Raw genomic sequence first — 13,803 nt, forward strand, 5'->3', positions numbered from 1 at the left:
AATCAGGGTTAACCATGTATTGCCCTGTCTAACCAGCAAATTCGTTGAGTATTTGTGAACTAGTCAGATGCCCCCCCTCCCCATTCCTAGTGTCTGCTTCCCAACAGTTTAACCCACTGTTTCTCAGCCAGGGTGACTGCAGCTGTTGCAAAACTATAGCCTTTGGCTGTCCAAGCATGCTAGAAGATGTAGTTTTGCAACAGCTGGAGGCACCCTTGTTGGGAAACACTGGTCTTACCTTTGAAGGCTATCATCTACCTATTCAAAGAACATTACTTGACAGATTTACAGATGTATGAGAATGCACAACAATATATGCCATATGTTTCTTTACAGTTACAAAGTTTGGGGGGGGGGGGGATCTCATCAATTAGAGCAGGTGACAGACAGTCATTTTTGTAAAGGCCCCAAATGCATTAAAATAACAACTGTTAATTATCTCTGAAACCCTGCACTAATCCCCCCCAGGTCTTACTTTAGGAGTGGAGGTCATGTGACCACTGCAGCCAATCAGTAGCCTTAGTGATCACACGACATTCTGCTGGCATCACGGCTGACATTGAGCGGTGATGCCACGAGTGCAGAGTACACCTGGCGATTTGGCAGTGGCGGTCACGTGACTCTTTCTCCTAAAGTAAGACAGGAGTGAATGGGGAATCAGCGTGGAAACGGAGGGGGAGTGTAAAAGGGAGCATTCACATCCTGGTTTATACATCCAGCAACCATATACAGTTTTATATTATAAAACCGCATAGAACCGTATTTTCATAGACTGGCACTGGAAAACAGTGCTAAAAAAGGTGAATTTGGTTTTGTACAGTTTGGCACGGTTGCAGTTCAGTCTGATTTTTTTATACATGTTCTGACAAATCCTACCAAGTACTGTACTAAAACTGTACATTCCCTGTATATGGCTTTTAATAACATGACAGTCAATGAATACTGTATGTGTATACCCTTTCATAAGGTTTTCAAACAGTTTTAATACGCCTCAACCAACTTAGTGGTGTGAATGGACCCTGAAGTTTGTTATTTTAATGCATTTGGGGCCTTTCAACACAAGATAACCCCTTTAAGGCTTGTACTATAGAATTTACAATTATTGTCATATGGATTTTCATACTGATGAGAATGGGATCATAGTGTTTACCTTATCTGTTGTAGAGATACAGGGTTCTTGATTTGCTGGTAATAATCTGGATATTTCTTCTTTGATGGGAGGTGGAAGAAAGGTTCGGCTATCAGTTGACCCTGGTTATTCCGACAGGATCTGACTGTCTCATAAAGCTGATACAATGGACTAGAGATATCCATGAACGAGGTTATGCTTTCTCCTTCAGACTCTCCTTCCTCATAGCGGATGGATGATGCTGCTGTATAAACAAGGATTCCAAGTTATTCATCTTATTAAATGCAGAGGAAAGAAACGACAAACATTTAAAGGAAAACTGTCTCATATTTTCTCCCGCACTATCCACAGGTACTGGTGAATAGTGCGGGAGACAATGATTAAAACGAGCCCTACCTTGGTCTGATCCGTGCCGCCGTTCACCCACAATTGTAGTTTTAATCTTTGTGTATATCCGGCTGTAACAGGCACAGGCGGGGCTTCTGCGGGCTAACTGACACTGACGTCAGCGCCGCTCATGAATATTCATCCCTCCCTCTGGTCAGGAGCGGCGAAGAGAGGGAGAACAGGAGGGATGAATATTCATGAGCGGCGCTGACGTCAGTGTCCGTTAGCCCGCAGAAGCCCCGCCTTTGCCAGTTACAGCAGGCTATACACAGAGATTAAAACTACAATTGCGGGCGAACGGCGGCACGGATCAGACCAAGGTAGGGCTCGTTTTAATCAGCGTCTCCCGCACTATCCACCTATACTGGTGGATAGTGCGGGATAAAATATGTGACCGTTTTCCTTTAACAAACAAATACCTCCAGGTACATTCTCTTCAACATACAGTGGTCTAGAGCTCGCTGTAATGTGAAACAAGATTTGACATACAATGCAAGAGACACTTCTGATCTGTGGTATGTATAAACAGTGAAGATCTGTTCTGATCTAATGTCTATTTACATAAAAGTACAGTGCTACATGTTTACCTGTATCGGGATGAGCTACTTCTTTGGACACTAGGATGAGGGTGGCTCAATGTTATGTACACTCAGTGTACAATACAACTATCTAGAAAATACAGCAGCTTTATTGAGACCTACTGCTCCGTGCCGGGATCCCCTTCATGGCCGGCGCTCTCCTTCGACGTCATCACGTCGTCGCGCACGCCGTCCCATCATCCAATAGGAGCGGCGTGCGTAGCGACGTGATGACGGAGAGCGAGGATCCCGGGGAAGAAGACGTCCGGAGCGTCTGGGACACCACGGGGACGCGGCGACAGCAATGGAGCGACAACTAGGGCAGCGGTGACGGGTCCGGAGCGGCGGGGACACGTGAGTATTACCTCCTATACCAGTGGTCTTCAACCTGCGGACCTCCAGATGTTGCAAAACTACAACTCCCAGCATGCCCGGACAGCCAACATGCTGGCAGTTGTAGTTTTGCAACATCTGGAGGTCCGCAGGTTGAAGATCACTGTTAGGTTCAGAATCTTTTTTTTCTAGATTCTGCACCTTTAAAATTGGGTGCGTCTTATAGGGCTAAAAATACGGTTTGTGTTATATTTTATTCTTTTGGCTCCAATGAAATACACCTGTACTCTACATTTATTATTTTAATTAATAAACATTTGATTAAAAATAAACAAACAGGCTTCCTACTGAAAAACATTTCAGTTGCAGGAAATTTCTGCAACAAATCTGCTGCATGTGACTTTACCCTCAGGCAAACAAAGCTCAGTCCTAACACAGAATTATGTTTTGCACTTCAATAGCTCAAATGGACACAAAGACAGGTCTTAATCTGGATATCAATTCACTGACCTCATTCTATAAGCCTGTAAAATGTATATCGGCCTGAAGACAAATGACTCAAGGGAAGGTGAACATGAGACGCTTGAAATGTAATGCCACAACCCTTGTTTGTCTATTACTTGTATTCATTAAGGTGACTATATCTGGGATCCTAAATATAGTGATACAAGATTTTAGTGGGGTCACGCAAAAAATATGTTTTCAATGACTAGGGTACATTACACAAAACTATGGCCATCAATATTAGATCGTCTGGGATCTAACTCCCAGAACAAGCACTGATAAGCTTTTTGAACAGGCCATGATGCTTGTGCGGGCGCCACAGCCTCTTCAAAAGTTTAGAGGCGCTTGTACCAGCACCACTGTTCTATTCGTAGCAGTGCTACAAACTAGGGCTGGGCGGTGTGACCAAATGTGTGTATCACATTTTGCCATTTCCAAGGTATATAACGGTATTTCCCCCCCCCCCCAAATTAATTATCAGCCCCCAGCGCTGCCCCCATCAGGGTAAATACTCACATGTCACCCGCACAAGCGCTGCCCTCCTCATCCTGTTTGTTGTGGCCGCCAACACTGACACCCCATACTGTGCAGTATTCCCTATGCCCGGGCTGCACAAGGTAAACTAACATGTTCCGATGTCGGCCTTATGCTGGGGACGGGAACGTCGGACAGCCGTCAGCCTATCACCGGCCGCAGCGATGTTCCGCCTCGGCCGGTGATAGGCTGAGCCCACTGTCATGTAAGGAGCTCTGGACGGCTTCTTACATGACAGTGGGCTCAACCTATCACCAGCTGAGGCGGAACATCGCTGCGGCCGGTGATAGGCTGACGGCTGTCCGACGTTCCCGTCCCCAGGAAGCAGATGAGGCCGGTACCAGACCAACGGGAGGTGAGTTAAAGTTTATTTTTTTTATTTTTTTGCAGCCGGGCATAGGGATACCGCACAATATAGAGCAGTGGTCTTCAACCTGCGGACCTCCAGATGTTGCAAAACTACAACTCCCAGCATGACCGGAAAGCCAACGGCTGTCCGGGCATGCTGAGAGTTATAGTTTTGCAACATCTGGAGGTCCGCAGGTTGAAGACCACTGGTATAGAGTGTCAGCACTGGCGGGCACAACAAACAGGAGGAAGAGGAGGGCAGCGCTTGCGGTTGTGAGTATTTACCCCGATGGGGACAGCGCAGCGCTGTGCTGATAATTTTTTTTTTTTTTTGGGGGGGGGTTGTTTTAGAACAGCGCTCGTGGGTCACATATGATTAGTTCCCCGATGTGGGGACAGCGCAGCGATGGGCTGATTCATTCATTCCCGAGGGGGAGGGGCCAAACCGGTATTGTAGTATGGGTTAAAATTTATATCGTGCAGCACAAAAATTTCGGTATGAACCGGTATACCGCCTAGCCCTACTACAAACTATATCTCATTCAAGTAAACTGTGCAACGCTGCAGTACCTTGCCCCACTACAAATAGTACAGTCATGAAGGTAGAGGCTCTGGTAAACACCGACAAGACTGCGGTGCCTGCACAAGCACCATGGCAAGTTCAAACAGCTGATCAGTGGGGGTGCTGGGAATTGTATTCCTGTCAATCTAATATTGAGGGACTATCCTGAGCATAGACCATGAATTTTACAAGGCTGTCAAATAACCTTCTCAGTAAATCTTTATGAGGTTGTTCAATTACATATAAGGCTGTAAGAATACACAGTGCATTGTACATTAAGTTTTACCATTCAGAGAAGCATCCTCCTCGCTCTCGGAGCCGTACTGGAGTGCCATTGTGATAGCAGACAATCGATCTCCTTGTGCTGGCCGCTTGTTCCTAAACAATTGGACAAGTGTAATAATGCATCACTGATATGTAGAATACGCTTTTCTGTCAGTCAGAACATTTCACACGGGGAGGTATACGTGTCAGCATGCCTTAGGCTGTTTCTTAGTACAGTGATCCCTCAACTTACAATGGCCTCAACATACAATAGTTTCAACATACAACGGTCTTTTTTGGACCATTGTAACTTGAAACCAGACTCAACATCTGCAAAACGTGTCATTGGCTGGAAGAACCGACCAATCAGAATGGATATTTCACTGGTAAAACCCCTGTATTCCTAAAGTGCAGGCACTGACTGGTGTGATAGCACCCCCTACAGTACAGGGAGGTATTACATGTTCTGTACTCTTTACCTGTGCAGGGTTAGCTGCTCCTTTGGACATCAGGTGAGGGCGGCTCCATGTTACTTTTTTTTTTTTAGGACATTGCATGTTCTGTACAGGACCCTGAAGTAGCCCCTGTCCTCTACATAGACCAGTGTTTCCCAAAGATGGTGCCTCCAGATGTTTCAAAACTACAATTCCCAGCATGTCCGGACAGCCTTCGGCTGTCCGGGCATGCTGGGAGTTGTAGCTTTGCAACAGCTGAAGGCCCCCTGGTTGGGAAACACTGAAATAGAAAGTGATTTACAGCCCCCAGCAGATCTTTCTTACTTTTATGAGTAAGGATTTGCTTTATCTGTATAAGTTATCTACTTATTTATCTTTAAGACTCGCTTTTTCCTATTTACGGATGACATTTTGGTGGCTTCAGAACCAATTACCAGGTTTCCATAGAGTTATGGTCTCAACTAGAAATGAGCGAACTTACAGTAAATTCGATTCGTCACGAACTTCTCGGCTCGGCAGTTGATGACTTTTCCTACGTAAATTAGTTCAGCCTTCAGGTGCTCCGGTGGGCTGGAAAAGGTGGATACAGTCCTAGGAAAGAGTCTCCTAGGAATGTATCCACCTTTTCCAGCCCACCGGAGCACCGGAAAGCTGAACTAATTTATGCAGGTAAAAACATCAACTGCCGAGCCGAGAAGTTCATGCCGAATCGAATTTACTGTAAGTTCGCTCATCTCTAGTCTCAACATACGATGGTTTCAACATACAATTGTCGTCCTGGAACCAATTAATATTGTAACTTGAGGGACCACTGTAGTATCAATAGTCAGTGAGCAGCTGCTCCAAGACCTAAAGGGGTTAATTGCATAAACAATATATGAACAGTTTACTGAAAAATGCTGTAGTTCCTTAATATTTCATGTGCAAGATTGGGAGCTATAAAAAGGAACCTAAAATGTTGCCATCCCGCCTTTCTTCCATGTTCTCTTTATTTTTCTCAACCATACTAAATAAATATATATTGTTTATTACTATACACATACAATATAATAATTTTTGGGCTCTCACCTGCTGCTGCGGAGACTGGATTTGGAATACTCTGTGTAGTCAAGTTCAGACTTCTTAAGTGCAAAAAGTTTCTTTATTGTGTTGGCATCCTAAAGAAAACACAAATAATAGTGTGATACGTGTTAAAACATAGTACAGCCAAGTCCACATCAGTGTTAAAGGGGTATTCCAGGCAAAATCTTTTTTTATATCTATCAACTGGCTCCGGAAAGTTAAACAGATTTGTAAATTACTTCTATTAAACAATCTTAATCCTTCCAATAGTTATTAGCTTCTGAAGTTTTCTGTCTAACTGCTCAATGATGATGTCACGTCCCGGGAGCTGTGCATGATGGGAGAATATCCCCATAGGAACTGCACAGCTCCCGGGACGTCAGTCATCAGAGAGCAGTTAGACAAAAAACAACAACTCAACTTCAGAAGCTAATAACTATTGGAAGGATTGAGATTTTTTTAATAGAAGTAATTTACAAATCTGTTTAACTTTCCGGATTTTAAAAGTCCAAAATGTATTCAGTCCATATTAAAATAAAAAAACAAAACACCCTGTGTGGTTAAAAAAAACCACGCCGACGCGTTTCGGACTGTCTAGTCCTTAGTCATGGCACAGAAAAGGAATAATAACTGACCTTATGTATCCTTTGTAAATAACTGATACATTCTGTAACCACCTGGTTCACTCCCTGGATCTGGCGTCTGCCATCACTTCCTGGGAGGAACCTTGGATCTCTCCCAACGAATTAACCCCTTAGTATACAAACGACAATTCAATCAAAAACCATATTCATTTTAGACTGCAATTCAGACCACAAGGAAAGAAAAATAGCGTTCAATTTTTTTTTTCTTCTTTTCTTTCCTTGTGGTCTGAATTGCAGTCTAAAATAAATATGGTTTTTGATTGAATTGTCGTTTGTATACTAAGGGGTTAATTCGTTGGGAGAGATCCAAGGTTCCTCCCAGGAAGTGATGGCAGACGCCAGATCCAGGGAGTGAACCAGGTGGTTACAGAATGTATCAGTTATTTACAAAGGATACATAAGGTCAGTTATTATTCCTTTTCTGTGCCATGACTAAGGACTAGACAGTCCGAAACGCGTCGGCGTGTTTTTTTTTAACCACACAGGGTGTTTTGTTTTTTGATTTTAATATGGACTGAATAAATTTTGGACTTTTAAAATTTACAATTATATTTTTTTTGGGAGCTGGAACTTTCTCTTCTATGGTGTATATATATATATATATATATATATATATATATATATATACATATACATATATATATATATATATATATATACATATATATATATATATATATATATATATATACACATATATATATATATACACATACATACATATATATATATATATACACCCCAGGACAACGGCTTGGCTCCTTCTCCGGGCTTCCAAACTAATTCCTATGAGTGTCAGGACCAAATTACTACAAACGGTGAGCTGGCTATATACTTTTTTCTTTGTTTGAATTAACTTTCCGGAGCCAGTTGATATATATAAAAAAAAGTTTTGGCCTGGAAAACCCCTTTAAGACTTCAAGCATTGCTGAATCTGTCACAAAGCAACATAGGTTTCATATGCAGATTCACTGCCTGAATTCTCATCTCCTCAACTCACCTTGAACACCTGGGAGCCCGGTTCATTGTAAGTCTTGGCATTCTTTGCTAGTAGGTCGATATCCTTGGCCATTGAATTTAAGTTGTTATAATAACCGGACTGTAAACAAAATGTAAATGTAATTTTTCTTCATAATGAAAAAACAGTCTACAATATACTTAGTCTGCAATATACTCAGTTTACATACCTGAATCCTTTGGGAAATGGTTTTCAGATCAATTGGATCTTTTATTATTGCGTAGTAGTCTGGATAATGCTGAAAAGCAGAAAACAAATGTAAGATTATGAACCACCAGAATCGTTAACAAAAATCAACATGGAACACTGAAATGTCATAAATGATGCAGAGTACTAACCATGAGCTGAATCTTTATCTTAAAGTTGTTTTCTAGGGCTATAATATTGAAAGCAAATGATAGGCCATCAATATTAGATTAGTGGAGGTCCAGCTCCCGGTACCCCCACCAATCAAGTAAGTGAAGGAGTCACAGAATTCCTTCAAGCACCACATTGGCCCTCATTTACTATTGCAAACTCAACAAACATTGACGGGTTGTGCGCCAGATTCTGGCGTAATGGCCTAGAATTTGTGCCGGAATTGAAAAAACCCGACTAACTCTTCATTTTACTAAGAAAACCCGAAAAAAGGGGCATGGCCATCAGGGAATGGGGCGTGTTCCGGACATTTTCACAAAAACTTAACATATTTACTAAGGTTTCCACAGAAAATGTGGTGGATTTCAGCTGAGGAAAACGCAACATATCAGAGCAGGTGTAAAAAAAGCAAAATGTAGGGAAAGTGGAAATTGTAGGGAATTAAAACTAGGGATCGACCGATTATAGGTTTGGCCGATATTATCGGCCGATAATCACGATTTTGGGCATTATCAGTATCAGCAATTACCTTGGCGATAAGCCGATAATGCCTCCGCCCCGCCCCCCCCCCCCGGCCCAATTGCCTCCCCCATCCCCGGTTTTATAATTACCTGTTCCCGGGGTCCACTCTACATCTGGCTCCTGCTGCGTCCTGCGTTACGCTGTGCGCAATGATGAGTGACGTGCGCGATGTGACGTCACCGTCAGTGCGCACAGTGACAGCTCAGGAGGATGCCGCCGGAGCCAGATGTAGAATGGGGGGTGCGACGCGGCCGACGCGGTGCGGTGGGTCGGTCGCGGCGGTGGGGGGAGCGGTGGCGGCGATAGGACTCAGGACCCCCGGACAGGCAGGGGGAGAGAAGCGGGCGGCGGCCTATGGCACCGCAAAAGCCACTGCAGTGCATTGATTTAAAGCGCCCGCTTTAAATCAATGATCTGCAGCGGTGTTGCGGTGGGATAAATAGTCGATAACTTATACCGGAATATCGGTATAAGTTATCGGCTATCGGCCCTAACCTCCACCGATTATCGGTATCGGCCCTAAAAACCCGATATCAGTCGATCCCTAATTAAAACCCACAAAGAAACCTACACTCCATTCTTAGTAGATCAGCGCCATTGTCTTCATGATTTACCAGGCACAGCTCTGTACATTTCATGATTTACCAGGCACAACCACTACAAAACATACAGTTCAAGGGAACATGGCACTCGCTTGATCACTGTGGTCCTTTTAATCACATGATCATGGGAGTGCATTGGGAGTCGGATCCCCAAGCCCAACAATCTGATGGCTTATCATAGGCTATCAGTTTTACAGCTCCAAGATAACCCCTTAAAAAACATGCATTAAGCACGTTTGATAATCGTACTGATTGATAACCAAAAAACGTGTTCAATTGATAGAAGTTATCTATACTGGACAGCCCTAGCCTATATCACCCATTACAGCATGTGCGTCTTACAGAGTATTCCTTTTTAGCCAAAAAGAATCTACATGGTCATGCGGGAAATGTCTGACTGCTGACATTCTGCCCACGCTGCAAGACCCGTGATGTTAACTTCAATGGGAGAGCTGCTTTTTACAAACGGGGCCATGTGACCCTTTAATGGTTACTAAAAATGTACACAGATATAGTGAGTGGTTTGCTGTGTTTTGACCACAATAAAATGGCAAAGAATTACAAATAGACTAAATCTGAGTGTGTACATATATATCATGTCAGTGATAAACAAATGGTCATAAGTAGCATGTACTGACTAGATTATACAGCTAGTCTAAGCTTTCTAAAGTTAAAATAAGTATATATCTAATAGAAGACATAATAAAGGAGTTTTCCAGTGAAAGACAGCTTTTAAGTCTGATCACGGTGGGTCCAACCTCCGCAATATCCTAACAGACAGCGGCTATCTGAGAGGAACGCATGCTGCAGACGGCACGTGCTCCATTCATTTCAATAGGAGCGATGGAGATGCCCAATAACAGTATCCTGTGGATAGCTGGTCTTTCACTGGAAAACCCCTTTAATATTATAAACCACTTGTATTCATCTTTTTGCATGAGAAACCAGTGACAGGGCACTACAATAAAAATGACCAATATATCTAAGTATAATCTTGCTGGACACCACTGGGAGGGTACTCCCTTCATATTTTATCACTCACTACTTTCGAAGGAACTTTCTGAAAGAGTTCGCTGATCAGTCTGCCATTAGGATCTGCAGCAACGGTTATAGATTCCAGCAGTTGTTCCAGGATTGGCCTTAAATAATTCTGCGAAGTCTATGAAAAAAAAAATCTTTTACTATTCAGACATTAAAAATATGTGTATACTTTAAATAAAACAAAGTAAAAATAGAACAAAGCAAAATGTCCACCTTATTCTGTTTCTGGGCTTTACATTTTTTTAACTGGAATATTATTATTCTAAACAGTTAAATGTTGTATCTAACTACAACATAGCATTAAAGGGTGTTGCTCTTGCCCATGGGCTGTGTAATACAGCCGAGCTCCATTGATTTACAGTGTTACAGTCAATTAATATAAAACTTTAATATGTCTCAATCAGTCACTAGAAGAAACAGGAAGAAGCGCTTAGCTGAGTGCTTTTCCCATTCATTCTTGTATTCGGTGGGGCTCAGCACCGACCGATTAAGACTTCTAACATGTCAAAAGCTTTTTTTTGTACACAATGACAACTGACCTCTGCTTCTGGATTTGAAGTGTCCTGCATATCGTCTTCATCATCATCCTCCTCCTCCTCCTCACAGTCACCCTTCTGGATAAACTCATTTCTTGTGCGCACGTAAAGGTCCCACAGCTTACATGCTGCTTTGTATTCAGGAGTGTCAGACTAGAAAGACAAAAAAAAAAATTATAATATACTTGAAAAGCCTTTAGACTTTTTTATTTAAATTTTTTTTTTGTTCTTAACTTTTTTGTCCCACGTTTTGTTCTACTGAAACCTCTTAGTAATTATATTTAAAAAAAAAAGAAAAAAAACACACGAATGCCTGGAAATTGCAAAAAAGCACCCCAAGAAAAATAAGATTCTCTGGTCTCATAAAACAAAGATTAAACTTTTTGGCCTAATTTCTAAGCATCACTACTCATCACCATATACAAAGCGATTGTCTGAGCTAGTGATTGTGTGTCTGAATACAAGAGTGTGAAGTATACAAGTGAGTGTAAGTATAAAAGTGAGAGGGACTTAAAATTAAGGGAGTTTAATTGAAATATTTGATTTTTTTTTTTTTACTGTTCATTTTTGCAATCCCCAAATCTAGTATGGCCTCCATGTTGGAAAATGCAGTCCAGTGTACATCTTGCACAATGTGTGCAATCCTTGAACAGCAGTTTGAGAGTGCATATTGTTGTGCGAGATGTCTGCGAGTTGTTCATTTGGAAGCCAAGATCCTGGATCTAGAGGAGCAACTGGCAACACAGACGCATTGACAACTTGGAGAGGAGTCTCCTGCTCACTGAGCAGGTACTCTCTGGGGTAGAGGTGGGGGAGGATAGTGGGACGGAGTTGCAGGACAGTCAGGCAGCTAGCTGGGTTACAGTTAGAAAACGGGAAAGAGGGAAAAGTGTAAGGGAGGCTAGTCCTGATCTGGCACACCCCAACAAGTTTGCCCAGATGAGGGGGATGGCATTTCAGAGCTAGCAGTACTGCAGCAAGATACTGCCTCTGACCACCAGGGGGGTGTCTGGTCCAGTAAGGAGGGAGGAGTGCAGGGCAGGCCAGACAGGTACTGCTAGTGAAGGGACTCAATTATTAGGGGGACAGACAGGGCGATCTGTCACAAAGACCGGGATCGCAGAACAGTGTGTTGTCTTCCTGGCGCTCGAGTTCGGCACATCACGGATCGGGTTGACAGGTTTCTGGGTGGGGCTGGAGAGGACAAAGCGGTCATGGTACATATTGGCACCAATGACAAAGTAAGAGGTAGGTTGAGTGTCCTTAAAAATGATTTCAGGGACTTAGGCCACAAGCCTAAGGCAAGGACCTCCAAGGTAATATTTTCTGAAAAATTACCTGTACCACGAGCCACACCAGAGAGGCAGCGGGAGATCAGGGAGGTAAACAAGTGGCTCAGAAGCTGGTGTAGGAAGGAGGGGTTTGGGTTCATGGAGAAATGGGCCGACTTCGCTGTCTGATACCAGCTCTACCGTAGGGACGGGCTTCACCTCAATGTGGAGGGTGCAGCTGTGCTTGGGGAGAAGATGGCTAGAAGGGTGGAGGAGTGTTTAAACTAGGGACTGGGGGGCGAGGGAACCTACAACATAGAGGGGGAAGATAGTGTAGATAGAGAGGGGAGTCTTGTACCTGGGGGTGGAGCGGAGGGAGGGGTTAGAATGGTTAATAGGGATAGGCGTCACACGAAAAAAAAAACACACACCATTGAATTGCATGATAACTAATGCCAGAAGTCTGTCCAATAAAACAGAGGAACTGGAGTGGTTGATGTCTGAGGAGAATTATGACATAGCGGGTATAACAGAGAATTGGTTGGATGATACCTGTGACTGGGCGGTCAACATACAGGGTTATAGGGGGAGATTAATCAAAACCTGTGCAAAGGAAAATTTACCCAGTTGCCCATAGCAACCAATCAGATTGCTTCTTTCATTTTGCAGAGGCCTTGTTAAAAATGAAAAACGGGAGCTGATTGGTTGCTATGGGCAACTGGGCAAAGTTTCCTCTGGACAGGTTTTAATAAATCTCCCCTATAGTCTATTCAGGAAGGATCGGACAAAACTGAAAGGGGGAGGAGTTATATACGGGAGGGAAATGATAATGTGGAGTCATTATGGGTAGAAATATATGGAGATAAAAATAACAAAATTCTGATAGGGGTTTGCTATAACCACCAAACATAATGGAAGAGGCAGTAGATCAATTAATGAGGCAAATAAACAAGGCAGCAAATCAGAATGAGGTGATAATAATTTGGGACTTTAACTATCCTGATATAAACTGGGAGACTGAGACCTGTGAATCTCATAAAGGAAACAGGTTTCTGACTATACCTAAAGACAATTATCTGTCCCAAATGGTGCAGGGCCCAACCAGAGGGGGCGCTCTGCTAGACTTAATATTAACCAACAGACCTGACAGAGTAACTAATGTGCAGGTAAAAGGACACCTGGGAAATAGTGATCATAATATAATACATGATAACTTGTTCTTCAATAAGGGAATCTCTCGGGGGGCCACAAAAACAATCAACTTTAGGAAGGCAAAGTTTGATCAACTCAGAGAAGCCCTTAACAATATAAATTGGGATAATGTCCTCAAAAACAGGAATACTGACACTAAATGGGAGACTTTCAAAAATATCTTAAATTCTCACTATAAGATGTATATACCTTATGGGAATAAAAGGGTCCGAAATAAAAGAAAACCAATATGGATGGATAAAAACGTTAAGGGGGAAATAAATGACAGAAATAAAGCATTTAAACTACTAAAACAGGATGGCAGTGAAGAAGCATCAAAAACCTATAGAGAACAGTATAAAATTTAAAAAAACAAACAAAAACAAAACAAAACATAAAAGCCACAAAAATAGAGACAAAAAGACTCATTGCCAAAGAGTAAAACTAACCCCAAAATGTTCTTTA

General features: G+C 42.6%; 1 protein-coding gene across 13 annotated transcripts in view; it reads right to left on the reverse strand.

The window, feature by feature from the left end:
• PBRM1 (polybromo 1) overlaps positions 1–13,803 on the reverse strand; it is a 123,988-nt gene that overhangs the window by 75,915 nt on the left and 34,270 nt on the right. For 11 of the 13 annotated variants that reach the window (XM_056524150.1, XM_056524157.1, XM_056524152.1 and 8 more), the window contains exons 5-11: positions 10,880–11,029; positions 10,342–10,458; positions 7,988–8,056; positions 7,801–7,899; positions 6,163–6,251; positions 4,662–4,753; positions 1,151–1,373 (exon numbers count right to left, since the gene is read on the reverse strand). In XM_056524150.1, the coding sequence (XP_056380125.1) occupies positions 1,151–1,373; positions 4,662–4,753; positions 6,163–6,251; positions 7,801–7,899; positions 7,988–8,056; positions 10,342–10,458; positions 10,880–11,029 (839 nt within the window). The remainder of the gene's footprint in view (positions 1–1,150; positions 1,374–4,661; positions 4,754–6,162; positions 6,252–7,800; positions 7,900–7,987; positions 8,057–10,341; positions 10,459–10,879; positions 11,030–13,803) is intronic. The other 2 variants (XM_056524151.1, XM_056524154.1) reach the window with 1 other exon arrangement.

The sequence above is a fragment of the Hyla sarda genome, chromosome 6 (genome assembly GCF_029499605.1).
Source record: "Hyla sarda isolate aHylSar1 chromosome 6, aHylSar1.hap1, whole genome shotgun sequence".
Lineage (NCBI taxonomy): Eukaryota > Metazoa > Chordata > Amphibia > Anura > Hylidae > Hyla > Hyla sarda.